Source organism: Rhinoraja longicauda, chromosome 9 (assembly GCF_053455715.1).
Source record: "Rhinoraja longicauda isolate Sanriku21f chromosome 9, sRhiLon1.1, whole genome shotgun sequence".
Lineage (NCBI taxonomy): Eukaryota > Metazoa > Chordata > Chondrichthyes > Rajiformes > Arhynchobatidae > Rhinoraja > Rhinoraja longicauda.
The window spans coordinates 65,519,909-65,537,800 of record NC_135961.1 but is presented as its reverse complement, the minus strand read 5'-3'; the positions used below and the strand labels follow the sequence as shown (position 1 = coordinate 65,537,800).

Below are 17,892 nucleotides of genomic sequence, written 5' to 3'. Positions count from 1 at the left end.
CTTCAGGCGGTCAATTGACACGGCCTCCGGCCGGCCCCCCATGTCCAAGACAAAGGTTGTCTGTCCGTGCTCCAGCACCCGGTACGGGCCCTCATACGGCCTCTGGAGCGGCCCCCGGTGGGCGTCACGGCGCAGGAACACAAAGGCGCAGTCCCGGAGGCCGTGTCAATTGACCGCCTCCCTGGACTGGTCCATTCCCGTGCCGAGGGGTCGGTAGAAGTATGGCCCGACCCTTGGGAGCCGCCACAACATTTACATAAATATTCAGACCTTTTACTCAGTACTTTGTTGAGGCACCTTTGGCAGTGATTACAGCTTCAAGTCTTCTTGGGTATGACGCTACAAGCTTGGCACACCTGTATTAGGGTAATTTCTCCCATTCTTCTCTGCAGATCCTCCCAAACTCTGTCAGGTTGGATGGGGAGCGTCGATACACAGCTATTTTCAGGTCCCTCCAGAGATGTTCAATCGAGTTCAAGTCCGGGCTCTGGCTGGGCCACTCAAAGACATTCACAGATTTGTCACAAAGTCACTCCTGCGTTGTCTTGACTGTGTGCTTAGGGTCATTCTCCTGTTGGAAGGTGAACCTTCGCCCCAGTCTGAGGTTCTGAACGCTCTGGAGCAGGTTTTCATCAAGGATCCCTCTGTATTTTGCTCCGTTCATCTTTCCCTCGATCCTGACTAGTCTCCCAGTTCCTGCTGCTGAAAAACATCCCCACAGCATGATGCTGCCACCACCATGCTTCACCGTAGGTATGGTATTGGCCAGGTGATGAGCGGTGCCTGGTTTCCTGCAGACGTGACGCTTGGCATTCAGGTCAAATTCAATCTTGGTTTCATCAGACCAGAGAATCTTGTTTCTCATGCTCTGAGAGTCCTTTAGGTGCCTTTTGGCAAACTCCAGGCGGGCTGTAATGTGCCTTTTACTGAGGAGTGGCTTCCGTCTGGCCACTCTACCATAAAGGCCTGATTGGTGGAGTGCTGCAGATATAGTTGTCCTTCTGGAAGGATCTCCCATCTTCACAGAGGAACTCTGGAGCTCTGTCAGAGTGACCATCGGGTTCTTGGTCACCTCCCTAACCAAGGCCCTTCTCTCCCGATTGCTCAGTTTGGCCGGGCAGCCAGTTCTATGAAGAATCCTGGTGGTTCCAAAGTTCTTCCATTTAAGAATGACGGAGGCCACTGTGCTCTTTGGATTTGCAATGCTGCAGAAATTGTTTTCTACCCTTCCCCAGATCTGTGTCTCAACACAATCCTGTCTCGGAGGTCTACGGACAATTACTTCAACTTCATTGCTTGGATTTTGCACTGACATGCACTGTCAACTGTGGGACCTTATATAGACAGGTGTGTGCCTTTCCAAATCATGTCCAATCAATTTAATTTACCACTGGTGGGCTCCAATCATGTTGTAGAAACATCTCAAGGATAATCAATGGAAACAGGATGAACCTAAGCTCAATTTTGAGTGTCAAATCAAAGGGTCTGAATATTTATGTAAATATGATATTTCAGTTATTTCTTTTTCATTACTTTGCAGAAATTTCTAAACACCTGTTTTTGCTCCTTCATTCTGGGGTATTGTGTGTAGATTGATGATAAGAAAAATGAATTTAATCCATTTTTAAATAAGGCTGTAACGTAACAAAATGTGGAAAAAGTGAAGGGGTCTGAATACTTTCTGAATGCACTGCATGTCTATGTAACTGCTTCTATAATGCCACTTGATTTTACTTTCATCATATTTTAAACTTTCTCCCATGCAGTTGAGTTTTTATGGAGTCACACCACTGAAAGCATGTGTGTTGGCTACATGTCGACTCAAGATGGAAAAGCTAAGGTAAATCTAAAACTACCAACAACTTGGTCCTTTCTTGTATATATGTTTTCGCTCTTATACCTTTTTAAGAATCTTATAGAAGCAGTTTCAAATTGTTTTCTTATTAATACATTTTACAGATGCCTATCCAAAATATTATTTGCAGAGATCACACACAGCTGTGAGGAGAATATCTTTTCCAATTAATGTAGATCATGTGTTGGCAGACTTAAAATTCATGTGGGATTTTTCAGAAATCTATATTTTTCAGTAGCTTTGAAGTGTAGAACATCCCTTGAAGATTGTTTTCTATTACCAAATCATAAATTGTTCAGCAGTCCAAATCTGTGATGATGGTGCTTTGAGTTGGGTTTTTTTTTAAAGTTGTAACCTTTTTCACATTTCATTCTGCCACTCACTTCAAAGCAAAAGGATTGGAGACGTTTTTGTGCCGAGCTTTTAAATATGCGGAGCGACGTTCAAAAAGTCGGAAGCTTGATTTATATTAGAACGTAACAGTCCTTACCCTGTGTGTGAAATGTGGCCCGTTTACAAAGGTGACGCTGGGACATTAAAGGCACGATAATTTGGCCATCCGCTGTGTGGCTTCCCTTCCCTTTCTCTGACATCTGGTGTACATTGTTTCCATACTGGCCACGAATTGTGCAGCTGGTATTGTTGAAGTCCTGACAGATGCAGCTGCTCTTCCCACTTCAATTTTAAATTACGCTTTTGACCTAACTTTCCGAGACTAATCCTTCTTCACCAGCCCCCACTTCGAGTCTGAGGCCTCAAGTGTTTTTTTCACCCTGAGTAACCACAAAACACCCGGGGATGGGGGTGGGTAGGTAGGGATAAGATAATTTGATGGAAAAGATCATTCTGCTGCGAATCTGACATGTTACTCTTTGCCACTTCAAATTAGATGTTACAACTCTACCTTATTGAAGCAAATGAGATAAGTTAAGATATGATAGGAAAAAAACCTGCAGATGCTGGTTTAAATCGAAGGTAGACACAAAATTCTGGAGTAACTCAGCGGGACAGGCAGCATCTCGGGAGAGAAGGAATGGGTGACGTTTCAGGTCGAGACCCTTCTTCAGACTTCTTCAGTTAAGATATGATATTGTGTTTTAAGAAAAGTGTTGTATTTTTCATCCACATGATTGGCTTCTATTGTTCAGTTTAGAGATACAGCGCGGAAACAGGCCCACCATGTTCACGCTGACCAGCGATCTCCGCACACTAAAGCTATCCTACACACACTAGGGACATGTTTTACAATTGCACCAAGCCAATTAGCTTACAAACCCTGTACGCCTTTGGAGTGTGGGAGGAGACTGGAGCTTCTGGAAAAAGCCCACACAGGTCACGGGGAGAACGTACAAACTCCATACAGACAGCACCCGTAGTCAGGATCGGACCCGGGTCTCTGGCGCTGTAAGGCAGCAACACTACCGCTGCACCACCGCGACAAAACCCAAGCCTAATAAAGTGATTTCTGCAATTACTCCGCAGATTAGAAACATAGACAATAGGTTCAGGAGGAGGCCATTCGGCCCTTTGAGCCAACACCGTCATTCATTGTGATCATGGCTGATCATCTACAATCAGTAACCCGTGCCTGCCTTCTCCCCATACCTCTTGATTCCACTAGCCCCTAGTATTCTCCAAAAGGTTGAACAACATTGAACTTCTATTTAATAAATCTGGAGTACTTGGCTTCAATTAACAGAACATTTTAGTGTCAGAAATAGTCCACTTATTCACGATCAGTACCCCGTTCCTGCCTTCTCCCCAAACCCCCTGACTCTGCTATCTTTCGCATCTGGACCCTTCTTCAGACTCAGAATTCTTCAGACTTGATCATTTCAAGGTAAATCCTTGATATCATGCAGTTTCAGATATACCTTGGGGTCCTTCAACACAGAGCCCAAAAGGTTAGTTTTCATCTGTGGGTCTCGACAATGAATATTAATTTGAATCCTGCTTTTTTAAGCTTTACTGAAATGATATCGATTTCAGACCTTTAGTCTGAAGACTGGTCTCGACCCGAAACATCCCACATTCCTTCTCTCCAGAGATGCTGCCTGTCCTGCTGAGTTACTCCAGCATTTTGTGTCTATTTCCTGAAATTATGTTGTTCAAGAGAGGATGTTGTAACATTTGTAGAAACAGAAACAACCAATATAACTGCGTGCGTTTGCTCCAATACTGAGCTTACATTTGTGGGTCTGGTTATTAAAATCTCTCAATTCCTTTGCTTTGGTTGAGCAGATGAGCTTGTAAATAAACAAGTCTGTAAATAGAATCAAGATGTTTATGGTGAAAGGCACATCATGTAACAAGATAGATAATTTTTAAAGCCTATAAACTGTATTGATGCTTTTCTCAGTTATGTCCTGTCAGTTCATGTATTGATTGGCATTTAAGGTCTTGCTATGTTTAAGGTTGATCGATCTTGACCTGTGCAGATTTGACGTATTCTGCATTTTGGGGACATCCACAATGCAAGTTATTGGACTAACTGTAGCGGGGAGTAGAGGGGCAGTGGTGAACATTACCACTCAGATAACAGAAGGCATCGATTTTACCCTATTTAGAAGCGCCTGTGAATATCAGAATCTCAGAAACCGTTAAAAGTCAGATTCTATATTTTTAGTTTAGTGATACAGCGCAGAAACAGGATCTTCGGCCCAACTGACCAGCGATCCACGCACACTAACATTATCCTATACACACTAGGGACAATTTTTTAACATTTATACCTAGCCAATAAACCTGTATGTCTTTGGTGTGTGGGTGGAAACCAAAGATCTTGGAGAAAACTCACGCAGGTCACGGGGAGAACGTACAAACTCCGGAACAGGTGGCAACCGTAGTCAGGATCGAACCCGGATCTCTGGCGCTGTAAGGCAGCAACTCTACCGCTGCGCCACCGTGCCGCACTAATAAGGTTCACTAAATAGAACCATTGTTTCTTCATACTATCCTGCAATTCTGAGAGTTTATGAAACTATCCATTCTATTTGTACGAAAGAACTGCAGACGCTGGTTTAAATCGAAGATAGACACAAGGTGCTGGAGTAACTCAGCGGGACAGGCAGCGTCTCTGGAGAGAAGGAACGGGTGACGTTTCGGTGAAGAAGGGTCTCGACCCGAAACGTCACCCATTCCTTCTCTCCAGAGATGTTGCCTGTCCCGCTGAGTTACTCCACCACTTTGTGTGTATCCTTTTTTTTTGTTCCATGGTAATCTTGGTAAGTATTAGTATTGACTAGTTCAATGGCATGTTGGCCTTCATAACGAGAGGATTTGAGTATAGGAGTAAAGAGGTCCTTCTACAGTTGTACAGGGCTCTGTGAGACCACATCTGGAGTATTATGTGCAGTTCTGGTCTCCTAATTTGAGGAAGGACATCCTTGCTATTGAGGCAGTGCAGCGTAGGTTCACGAGGTTAATCCCCGGGATGGCGGGACTGTCATATGAGGAAAGACTGGGTTTGTATTCACTGGAGTTTAGAAGGATGAAAGGGGATCTTATAGAGACGTATAAAATTATGAAAGGACTGGACAAGCTCGTTGCAGGAAAAATGCTCCCAATGTTGGGGGGTCCAGAACAAGGGGTCACAGTCTAAGAATAAAGAGGAGGCCATTTAAAACTGAGGTCAGGGAATTATGAATGTGTGGAATTCTGCCACAGAAAGCAGTGGAGGCCAATTCACTGGATGAATTTAAAAGAGAGTTAGATAGAGCTCTAGGGGCTAGCGGAATCAAAGCGATATGGGGAGAAGGCAGGCACGGGTTACTGATTGTGGATGATCAGCCATGATCACAATGAATGGCAGTGCTGGCTCGAAGGGCCAAATGGCCGCCTCCTGCACCTATTTTCTATGTTTCTATGTTCCATTTTTAATTCTAATAAAGTGCAGCAAATCAGAACTTTCAAAGCCTTGGGGATGACCTGAGTAAGTTTTTGTTTGTAGGAGGAATGTGAGAGATGCTGATGGTGTTTGTTTCTAAATAAAGTTCATAAGTCATAGGAGCAGAAGTAGGCCATTCAGCCCATCAAATCTATTCCGCCATTCAGTCATGGCCGATCTATCCCTCTCAACCCCATTCTCTTGTCTTCATCTCTTAACCCTTGACACACTTACTAATCAAGTACCTGTTAAAATTTCCGTTATAAAAGTGCCCAAAGACTTGGCCTCTGCAGCCATCCCCGGTAATGAATTCTACAGATTCACCACCCCAAAACTAAAGTATCGTTTCAAGGTGAATCTCATCTACTGTATTCACTGTTCTAGGTGTCAACTTCTGTACATCGGCGAGACCAAGCGCAGGCTCGGCGATCGTTTCGCTGAACACCTCCGCTCAGTCCGCCTAAACCTACCTGATCTCCCGGTTGCTCAGCACTTTAACTCCCCCATCCCATTCCCAATCTGACCTTCCTGTCCTGGGCCCCCTCCATTGTCAGAGTGAGGCCCAACGCTTGGGCAGTTTACAGCCCAGCGATATGAACATTGACTTCTCTAACTTCAAATAGCCCTTGCTTTCCCGCTCTCTCCATCCACTCCCCCTTCCCAGTTCTCCCACCTGTCTTCCTGTCTCCGACTACATTGTTACTCTGTCCCGCCCACTCCCCTGACATCAGTCTGAAGAAGGGTCTCGACCCAAAACGTCACCCATTCCTTTTCTCCAGAGATGCTGCCTGACCCACTGAGTTACTCCAGCATTTTGTGTCTGTCGTAAAGTTTTAAGATGTGTAGGAAGGAACTGCAGATGCTGGTTTAAACCGAAGATAGACACAAAATGCTGGAGTAACTCAGCGGGTCAGACAGCATCTCTGGAGTAACGGAATAGGTGACATTTTGGGTCAAGAAGGGTCTCGACCTGAAACATCACAGAACTTTATTGTCATTCGGTACAGATACCGAACAAAATTACAGCAGTCACAGAACACAACAAAAAAGAAAAGAACACAGGACACACGACCCCAACACAAACATCCATCACAGTGACTCCAAACACCCCCTCACGGTGATGGTAGGCAACAAAACTTCCACTCTCTTCCCCCCGCACCCACGGACAGGCAGCTCGACCCCTACCGAGGCGACCGACACGCACAGCCCCCGCAAGGGGATGGAAGGCCCCGCGGCCGAGCCGCACTGGGCACTGAAATGTCCCGCGGCCGAGCCGCGCCGGCGATGTTAAGTCCAGCGGCTGAGCCGCGCCGGGCGATGGAAGGCCCCGTGGCCGAGCCACACCGAGCGCTGCCAAGTCCCGCGGTCGAGCCGCGCCGGCGATGTTAAGTCCAGCGGCCGCGCCGGGCGATGGAAGGCCCCGCGGGCGATGGAACGCCCCGCGGCTGAGCCGCACCGTGCGTTGAACCGTCCCGCGGCCGAGCCGCGCCGGGCGATGGAAGGCCCCGCGCCGTGCGCTGAACCGTTCCGCAGCGGCGCCGGGCGATGGAAGGCCCCGCGGCCGAGCCGCACCGAGCGCTGAAACGTCCCGCGGCCGTACCGGGCGATGGAAGGCCCCACGGCCGAGCCGTGCCGGGCACTGTTAGGTCCCGCGGCTGTGTTAAGTTCAGCGGCCGCGCCGGGCGATGGAAGGCCCCGCGGCCGAGCTGCGCCCCGGGGAAGAGACCTAATAAAAGAAAGGTTTCCACCACCACCCCCCCCCCCCCCACACATACACAGCCAAAAACAGAACTGAAAACATCCCAACACCGACACACAAACAAACAAAAAAAGAAAAAAAGACAAACTGACTGCCAGCGAGCCGCAGCCTTTAGGCGCAGCCACACGTGACCTATTCCTTTTCTCCAAAGATGCTGTCTGACCCACTGAGTTACTCCAGCTTTTTGTGTCTTTCTATAGTTTTACGGTAAAGGCGGCAGCATTAAAAATGTTTGAAGCCGATCTATTATCTTTCTGCCTCATAATCAAAATATTTGCTATCAGAATGTGACTGCTCAAAGCAGAATTAGTTTCTCCCCCCCCCCCCCCCCCCCATCCCCATGCCATTTTAAATTATTTTCCGTAAATGGTATATTATTTTCCAGTCAGCCACTCAAGGGCTCAATAAGTTATGATCAAACAAATGATGTTTAATGTACTTTCATCTGATTACTCTGGTGTTGCTTTATGTTGGTTTATTGAAGGATTTGTTGGCTAACACCTGTTGTCTTGATCAGTCGTGATGAAAAGAACATTTTTTTTGTGGTGCAGGGAAATGGCTAGAGATATTATTGTTATTGTCAGACAACAACACGCTGCTTCGGGAACAAAGCAAAAACTGGTGACCTCTTCTCCACAGGTGAAGATTGTGCTCTTGATATGTTCTTCCAATTTTTGCACCCTTTGTTCCTTTACTAGCTGAACTATTGGAATTACTGTCAAAGAACTCTTTGAAGGGTTATTGCATTGTACAATAACCTGATTTACGCACTAAATGTATCTGTCAATTCGTAAATACTTGAGCAGAGTCTTGTGCCTTTCAGCAATATGCGATGTTTGATGGTGTAAATTCTTTGGAAACATGGCATATTTTATGTGCCTACTTTGACCTTTTGTAATGTGGTTCTTTCCAAAGAACCTAGTCTTATGTTTCTTGCACGGAAGGGCAATTCTCAGACCTGCCAATGTCCTCATCACCTCATAAAAGTACGTGGATGAGCACTTGATATGTTATATAATCAGCAAAGCTATGGACCAAGTGATGGTAGATTGCCACAGAAGGCTGTGGAGGCAAGTCAATGGATATTTTTATGGCAGAGATCGATAGATTCTTGATTAGTACGGGTGTCAGGGGTTCTGGGGAGAAGGCAGGAGAATGGAGTTAGGAGGGAGAGATAGGTCTGACATGGTTGAATGGCGGAGTAGACTTGATAGACCGAATGGCCTAATTCTGCTCCAATCGCTTATGAGATGGGTTTAGCCTTTTTTGACTGGCAACGGCATTTTGGTCAAATGGTTCAAGTTTATTATTGTGAAGTGTATCGAGGTACAGCAAAAAGCTTTGTTTTGTATGCTAATAACAGATCAGAAATACCATACATAAAAAGATCAAGTCAAACTCAAGTACAATAGATAGAGCAAAGGGGAAGACAGAGCGTGCAGAATATAGTTCGCAGCATTGTAGTTCACCAATTCCATAGAAAAAGCCCAATCAATGGGGTAGAGGTGAATCGGGCAGTACCCCAACTTATGGAAGGACCGTTCAGAAGCCTGATAACAAAGGGGAAGAAGCTGTTCTTAAACGTGGAGTCAATGTTGGGAAGTCTAGTCTGTGCGATAGACTGGACTCCATCTCCACCTCTCTGCAATCTCTTGCGGTCTTGGGCAGAGCTATTCCCGAACCTGAGATGCGGTCTGACTGGTCTTGCATTGCCATATAACCGCTAAAGACTGCAGAGAGTTGTGGATGTAGCCCAGTCCATCACACAGATATATGTCATCGTGGACAGTGGACTTTGTCTCCAGGGCACTACCATTTACAGTGCAAGTCCTGCCCTGATTTAACATACCATGTAGGATACCTCTGTAGGCAGAGATCAGCCATGATTGAATGGTGGAGAGGACTCGATGGACTGAATGGCTTAATTCTACTCCTAGAACTCTATACCTTGTAAGATACCAAGAGGAAGGGAGAGACGATTGACCACAGTACTCCCAATGCATTATCAGCGTCGACACTTTGTACCACCAAAGAATTTTAGTATGTCTTTATTATTGTATTCTTTTAACAATACAGTCTGAAATATTATTTATTTTCCTTTGCCTTTGTGGTCACTCGCTGATTTATATAGGTTTCTAATAGATTTTTCATCTGTAGATGCAGACTATAACAGGTACTATGATGAATACTGTAGCAGATACTATAACAGCTCTTGATATTGAATCAGTGGTAGGACATCGACCTCAAATATTAACTCCGTTTCTCCTTCCAAAAACTCTAACCTGCTTTACCTGCTGTATGCACAGAGTTCTTTACGGATACACATTTACTTTTGTTACTGCAAGCCAAAGATACGAAAGGCTGTATGTTACATTGTTTAATAGAGTTAAGTGCCGATCAAAGCAATTGCTGGTCAAATTCTACACCTGATCACTTTCAACGCCTTGTCAGTATCAACGCCTTGTCAATATCTATGCCTTGTCAATATCTACGCCTTGTCAATATCTACGCCTTGTCAATATCTACGCCTTGTCAATATACGCCTTGTCAATATCTACGCCTTGTCAATTTCAATGCCTTGTCAATTTCAATGCCCTGTCAATTTCAATGCCCTGTCAATTTCAATGCCCTGTCAATTTCAATGCCCTGTCAATTTCAATCCCTTGTCAATTTCAATGCCCTGTCAATTTCAATGCCCTGTATCTTGTGTTCTTAAAGAGAGTGTCCACTATAACTGAAATCCGTTATAAAGAGGTCCGTCATAACAAAGGTTTACTGGACTCAAATTCACTTAGGGGCATAGAAACATAGAAAATAGTTGCAGGACTGATCATCCTCAATCAGTAACCTGTGCCCAACCTCTCCCCATATCTCTTGATTCCACTAGTCCCCAGAGCTCTATCTAACTCTCCACTAGTCCCCAGAGCTCTATCTAACTATCAGGACAGGCAACATCTCTGGAGAGAAGGAATGGGCGATGTTTCAGGTTGAGACCCTTCTTCAGACTGAAGAAGCCACTCAGTCTGAAGAAGCATCTCGACCCGAAACGTCACCCATTCCTTCTCTCCAGAGATGCTGTCTGTCCCGCTGAGTTACTCCAGCATTTTGTGTCTACCTTCGATTTAAAACAGCATCTGCAGTTCTTTCCTTCACATAGGAGAAGTTCATTGCAGGGAAACAACGATATGAGGCTATGCTGTGTGCGTATTGTCTGCCATGTTTCCCTCTATTATAAAAGTGAGTGTCTGAACTTAATTGGATGTGAGATTCTTTGGTGTGACCCAAGGTTGAGAACCCTGCACTGGTGATGTAACTTTCTATTATTATCTTGATCTGAACATTATGGTTCACTTATCATCAATAGTGTTTGAGCGATGTTTTGTATATATTGATATGTTGTAGTGTTCCTGCGGAGTCATAGAGTGATACAGTTTGAAAACAGGTCCTTCGGCCCAACTCGCCCACACCGGCCAACTATGTCCCAGCTACACTAGTCCCACTTGTCTGCACTTGGTCCATATCCCTCCAAACCTGTCCTATCCATGTGCAACTGTTTGTTCATTTCAAACCCCATTTTGTCTGTTGAAATTCATGAAAAATCTTTATTTGGTTTTGACGTGAAGATCTTTGCACATACTATGTGCATCAAATATCATTTCAGGCATGTGATGTCCATCTGTAATTATTTGGCAAATAGGGGTGGCGCAGCGGGTAGAGCTCAGCAGGTTAGGCAGCATCTGTGGAGGGTATGAACAGGTGACGTTTTGGGTCAGGATCCTTCTTCAGACTCATAAGCCGAAACAACGTCTATTTATTCCCTTCACATATGCTGCCTGACCTGCTGAGTTACTCCAACGCTTTGTGTTTGGGTCGTTGTGCTCACATCTGGGAATTTAAGAGTAAAGTAGAAAATTACTAGTATCATAAGATCATAAGTGATAGGAGTAGAATTAGGCTACTCCGCCATTCAGTCATGGCTGATCTATCTCTCCCTCCTAACCCCATTCTCCTGCCTTCTCCCCATAACCTGTACTAATCAAGAATCGATCTATCTCTGCCTTATATATATCCACTGACTTTGCCTCCACAGCCTTCTGTGGCATAGAATTCTGCAGATTCACCACCCTCTGACTAAAGATCTAATGCAGTTCCAGGGATGGTGGTTTTAAGTAAATGGTAGATCGGAGAATCTGAAATTCTCCCTGGAAAAAGTTAGGATTTAAATGTTAAAAATCATGAGGATTTCAAAAGATATCTGAAGAAGGGTCCTGACATGAAAAATCACTCATCTTTTTTCTCCAGAGATGCTGCCAACACTGAGTTGCTCCAGCACTTTTTGTCTATCTTTGGAATAAACCAGCTTCTGCAGTTCCTTGTTTCTTCATTCTAGGATTTCAAAAGAGCATTTAAAGAGACACTGGCAAAAAAACTTGATCTACTTTCACACAGCATTCAATGAAGAATCATTTCATGTCACTCGATGATCTTTGTGGCTGGAACCTAGAACAGTCATTGTTTGACTGACGTGGGCACTTTCAGCAAATTGTCAATGTCATGTACCCTGAATAAAAGCAGAAAATGCTAGAAATAATCAGCAGGTCAGGCAGCATCGGTGAAGGGGGAAACAGTTAATATTTCACATCTTTGACTTTTCATCTTGAGTATTCATGTTTGAGACCCAGGTTCGATCCCAACTATCTGTACGGAGTTTGTACATTCTCCTTGTGACCTGCATGGGTTTTCTCCAGATGCTCCGTTTTCCTCCCACACTCCAAAGAAGTACAGGTTTGTAGGTTAATTGGCTTCTGTAATTAGTAAATTGTCCCTAGTGTGTGAAGGATAGTGCTAGCATACGGGGTGATCACGATAACTGGCTAATCTGTGCGGAATCGGTGGGCCGAAGGGCCTGTTTCCGCGCTGTATCTCTAAAGTCTAAATAAAAACAGAAAATGCTGGAAATACTCAGCAGGTCAGGCAGCATCGGTGGAGAAGGAAACAGTTAACATTTCGTGTATTTGGCCTTTCGTCTGAATATTGTTGTTGTGTGTGAAATCTTAACGGTGAATATCTTTTGTTCCACAGACTCATATTTCAAGGCTTCCGCCAGGAGCTGTGGCGGGGCAGTCGTTAGCAATCGAAGGTGGTGTTTGCAGGCTACGAACCTCTGAATGAGACCTTTCACTCCCAATAGTGCTACAATACACAGCCTCAGATGGACTACCTAACTATAGTCTATTTATATTTTAATTATATAAATGTGATTAATGAAAGAAAGCATATTGAGAGCTTTATCTTTTTTGGTACCACAATAAAAATTGCACTTTGTACTTTATATATATATATATATATATATATATATATATATATATATCCTGATTATGCAAAGTAAGTGCTGCTTTACTTGGACCTGTATCGTCTCAGTTTAAAACTGGAGTATTCACAAGATTGTTGCGAGTTTTCCTGATCAATATATATATATATATATATATATTGTCCCAAAAAATAAATGTTTTAAAAAAAACACCCTTCCTTCCAGCTGACTTGAGTTTCAGTCAATGCATCGCATTCCATATTTTCTGTCTAAAAGATCAGCATAGTTTGCTTTTTTGCCACTAGAATTAGTAACTCGTGGGTGTCCGTGAATTTCAACATGGCTGATTACAGCACAAGGCTAATTAGTAATAACACATGTACCAATCAATGTTTGGCTGTTAGTTAATGTGAGGTTTGATCAGATATACAGTAGATAAGTTTTACACTTTCAGAGATACCGATAAAAGATGTGATTGTGTGTATGTGTGCATCGGTGTGCTGGTATGGTATGAAACCTTGCATTGAATTATTTAAACGTGAAACTATTAACCACGCTGTTCGTGCTGTCATGCAGGGCATGATCGTGAATTCACCAAGAATTTGGCAAAAATTTGGTGACGCAAGTACGAGTGAAAATTACATGCCTAAGATTAAAAAACGGTAAAAATGTACATTTAACAAAACTTGGTGCAATGCCTGTGGATCTTAAATGGTTTTGTTTTTACTTTAAATTGCATACAATTAGCAGACATTCAATATACACTGAGGTCAGATCGACTCCACTATGGATAGATAGGCACAAGATGCTGGAGTAACTCAGCGGGACAGGCAGCATCTCTGGAGAGACGGTTTGGGTAGAGATCCTTCCTCACACTCAACTATACATTGTAAAAAAGTATTTCTTTCATATTTTTTTTAATAATTTACGCTCCGGTTTTCTTCAATTGTGTGCAAGTACTTGATCCTGCTGATTTAACCCATTTATACAACTTCGAGTGAACATGGGGGTCAAGTTTATGGCAACAACTTATCTGTGTGCGATTTTGCACGTGGTTCAAATATCCAGAGGCACTTCAGATTTTACCCGAACCACATACGCTGATACTAAGGTGGATGACCAAAGGCTGAACAGATGGGTCGGTTTTGAGACTAAGAGAGGGAGGAAACCAGAAGAAATTTACGCGGCTTTAGGGCCTTGGAGTTGATATCACTGCCAATGGGTGAAGCAATTAAAATGGTATTGCATTCAATGTCCATTTCTCCTTTGGCGTCCAGTGTTTGCTTCAAGAGATGCTGCTGCATTCTCTGGTGAAGCTTCTGCAACAAATAGTAATAATGAATCTCTCGTGTATAACCAGATTTTCTCAACGGTTCTTGGTAAATTGATGGGGGGAGAACTCAGAATGCCAGTGAATTCCTGGTTTGGGAACGAAGCCCGTCTAATTTCCCCGTGAGTTTGAAATGCTGGGAGTTGATTGTATCGGAGGTATTGCGCCAGAGCTAGATTTTACTTTTATTGTGTGTGGATCCAGGACAATCATAGTGAGCAAGTTTAGTGATACAATGTTCAAGACAGATTGTAAGCTTTTACAAAAGAAGATTGCACTTTGTTTTTATAGCATGAAAAGACCCTCAAATTGCTATGATAATTTGTCACTCTCTTCCATATACAGTTAAAAGAATATTGTCACCAGCTTGTCAAAACATTTGGTGACCATTGATCCATTCTATTTAAGTAGTCTGAATTACACACGTGCCTCAAAGCTGTATTCGAACTGACATCAAATGTTTATTAAAATAGGTTGATGTAGTTTTCTCTCTGCTTTGGAGTGCCTGTCTACTATTTCATCTTAAACGTGTGATAGAAAACTACAAAGGACTCCCTTGACAACTGAAAAACAAGCTAGTGGGAATTTGTGACTAGTTAATGAAAATGTTGAACCTAAACTCAAATTACGAAAAGGAAGATATGCAATTTGGAGTTCATTGACAGACGTTATATATTGTAACTTGATATTTTATCGTTGATTTTAAATGTGCTACTTTAAATCGAGTTTACGGCAAAGGTAAATAGGTCTTAAATGTAACTATCTCGAATAAAGCTTGATCTTATCAAAATTGGTGTTGCACTGTACTAATTCCACTATATTATATGTAGATTGTCAGGGCTATATGAAGAGCTTGCTTTGGTGCTTTTAAATTGACAAAGACAAAATATTGTTAATGTTTTATATGCTTTAATAAAATTTTGCAGATTTCTCTCACTTGCAAAAGATGTGTGTGTGAATATTTGAAATGTTAGCAATACTAGGACATACAGTGCTCAAACACTTAAACTACTAGGAAATTGTATATCGATATAAGAAATTACAATAAAAATCTTGTTTAAATGCCTGCTTCTTTGAGCGGTATCTGTACTATGTATTTAATAATTGCACTGGCTTAAAGATTAGTTATCTGGTAAATATACATGCTAAAAGAAACAAATAACATTATTACATTCATAAGACATTGGAGCAGAATTAGGCCATTCGGTCCATCGAGTCTGCTCTGCCATTCAATCATGGCTGATCTATCTTTCCCCCTCAACCCCATTATCCTGCCTGTTTCACATAACCTTTGACACCCTTAATAATCAAGAATCTGTCGATCTCTGCTTGAAAAATACCCAACGACTTTGCCTCCACAGCCTTCTGTGGCAATGAATTCCACAGATCCATCACCCTCTGACTAAAGAAATTCCTCATCTCCTTCCTAAAGGTTCGCCCATTCATTCTGAGGCTCAAAAATGAGATCCTCCCCTCATCCTTCTAAACTCTATAATAACATTCATTTTATATGATGCATATTTAATCAGGTACCAAAAAATCAGGTTTTCACGTATAACTACTAACGGGTATGAAGTTGAGAACAAGGCAAAACTATCTGGCATGTTCTTCCCCGAAATTGGTGCGGCACGGTGGCGCAGCGGTAGAGTTGCTGCCTTATTATAGCACTTGCAGTGCCAGAGACCCAGATTCAATCCTGGCTAAGGATGCTGTCTGTACGGACTCACTGTGACCGAGTGGATTTTCTCCAAGAACTTTGGTTTCCTCCCACACTCCAATGACGTTTAGGTTTGCAGGTTAATTGGCTTGGTAAGATTAAATTGTCCCCAATGTGTGTAGGATAGTGTTAATGTGTGGGAATCGATGGTCGGTGTGGACTCGGTGGGCCGAAGGGCCTGTTTGCACCCTGTATAACTATAAACTAAATTATGCACATTTCCTCCCTTTCATCTGAAACCTATAACACGGTAGTCCTGACCTTGCCAGGGAGAATGTGCGGGGATCTCTGGTCGGCGCAGACCCGTTGGGCCGAAGGGCCTGTTTCCGCCTTGTATCTCTAAACAATAGACAATAGGTGCAGGAGTAGGCCATTCGGCCCTGCGAGCCAACACCTCCATTCAATGTGATCATGGCTGATCATTCTCAATCAGTACCCCGTTCCTGCCTTCTCCCCATACCCCCTGACTCCGCTATCCTTAAGAGCTCTATCTAGCTCTCTCTTGAATGCATTCAGAGAATTGGCCTCCACTGCCTTCTGAGGCAGAGAATTCCACAGATTTACAACTCTGACTGAAAAAGTTTTTCCTCATCTCCGTTCTAAAAGGCCTACCCGTTATTCTTAAACTGTGGTCCCTGGTTCTGGACTCCCCCAACATTGGGAACATGTTTCCTGCCTCTAACGTGTCCAACCCCTTAATAATCGTATATGTTTCGATAAGATCCCCTCTCATCCTTCTAAATTCCAGTGTATACAAGCCTAGTCGCTCCAGTCTTTCAACATATAACAGTCCTGCCATTCCGTGAATTAACCTAGTAAACCTACGCTGCACGCCCTCAATAGCAAGAATATCCTTCCTCCAATTTGGAGACCAAAACTGCACACATGTACTCTGGGTGCGGTCTCACTAGGGCCCTGTACAACTGCAGAAGGACCTCTTTGCTCCTATACTCAGCTCCTCTTGTTGCTTCCTTTCAGTGACTGATGCACTAGGACACCCAGATCTCGTTGTACGTCCCCTTTCCCTAACTTGACACCATTCAGATAATAGTCTGCCTTCCTATTCTATAACTAAAAAGCTAAACTAAGAACACCCACAAGTGTGGAGTGTGAGATCAGGACAATCTAAACTCTGACGGTTTTGTCCAACAATTTATTTGGATATTGTTTTAAACCACTGAAAAAGTTCAAGACTCTGAGGAACTTCAGACAAACTTTACATCACCAAATTGATTATTCTGAAGCTTAGAGAATAATATTTAATTTCAGCCTGCAGGTGACCTTGGATTAAATACGACAGGCAGGTGAAAATATTTGGGGGGGGGGAATTGGCAAGTTGTGTTCTCCGGGGGTAAGTGCTGGGACTAATTTGGACACAGACAAAAGAAAATGTGCAGAAACGATAAAGCTTCCTCAACAACAATTTAAGAACAGACCCAGCCAGTGAAGGAGGAAGTGCATGGGATTAGTGTAAAGAGCAGCAACAAGGAAGCTACATCCAAGACCACAAGAAATTGCAGCGGATTGTGGACGTAGCCCAGACCTTCACACTAACCAACCACACTTCCATTTACACCTCACGCTGCCTCAGCAAGGACAGCAGCATAATCAAAGACGAGTCGCACCCTGGCCACTCCCTCTTCTCCCATCAGCCAAAAGGTATAGTAGCATGAAATCGCACACCTCCAGATTCAGGGACAGTTACTTCCCTGCTGTTATCAGGCAACTGAACCATCCCACCACAATTAGAAAGCAGTCCTGAACTACTATCTACCTCATTGGTGACCCTCGGACTATCCTTGTATAGGAAAATAACTGCGGATGCTGGTACAAATCGAAGGTATCACAAAATGCTGGAGTAACTCAGCAGGCCAGGCAGCATCTAGGAGAGAAGGAATGGGTGACGTTTCGGGTCGAGACCCTTCTTCAGACTGATGTCAGGGGGGCGGGACAAAGAAAGGATATAGGTGGAGACAGGAAGATAGAGGGAGAACTGGGAAGGGAGAGGGACAGAGGAACTATCTAAAGTTAGAG

At 43.6% G+C, this 17,892-nt stretch overlaps 1 protein-coding gene across 2 annotated transcripts in view; it reads left to right on the top strand.

The window, feature by feature from the left end:
• The window catches only part of tasp1 (taspase, threonine aspartase, 1), an 84,290-nt gene extending 69,083 nt beyond the window's left edge, over positions 1–15,207 (top strand). For both annotated transcript variants that reach the window (XM_078405650.1, XM_078405652.1), the window contains 2 exons: positions 1,767–1,840; positions 12,583–15,207. In XM_078405650.1, coding sequence (XP_078261776.1) covers positions 1,767–1,840; positions 12,583–12,672 — 164 coding nt within the window. In that variant the 3' untranslated portion in view covers positions 12,673–15,207. The remainder of the gene's footprint in view (positions 1–1,766; positions 1,841–12,582) is intronic.
• The last annotated feature ends 2,685 nt before the right edge of the window (positions 15,208–17,892 follow it).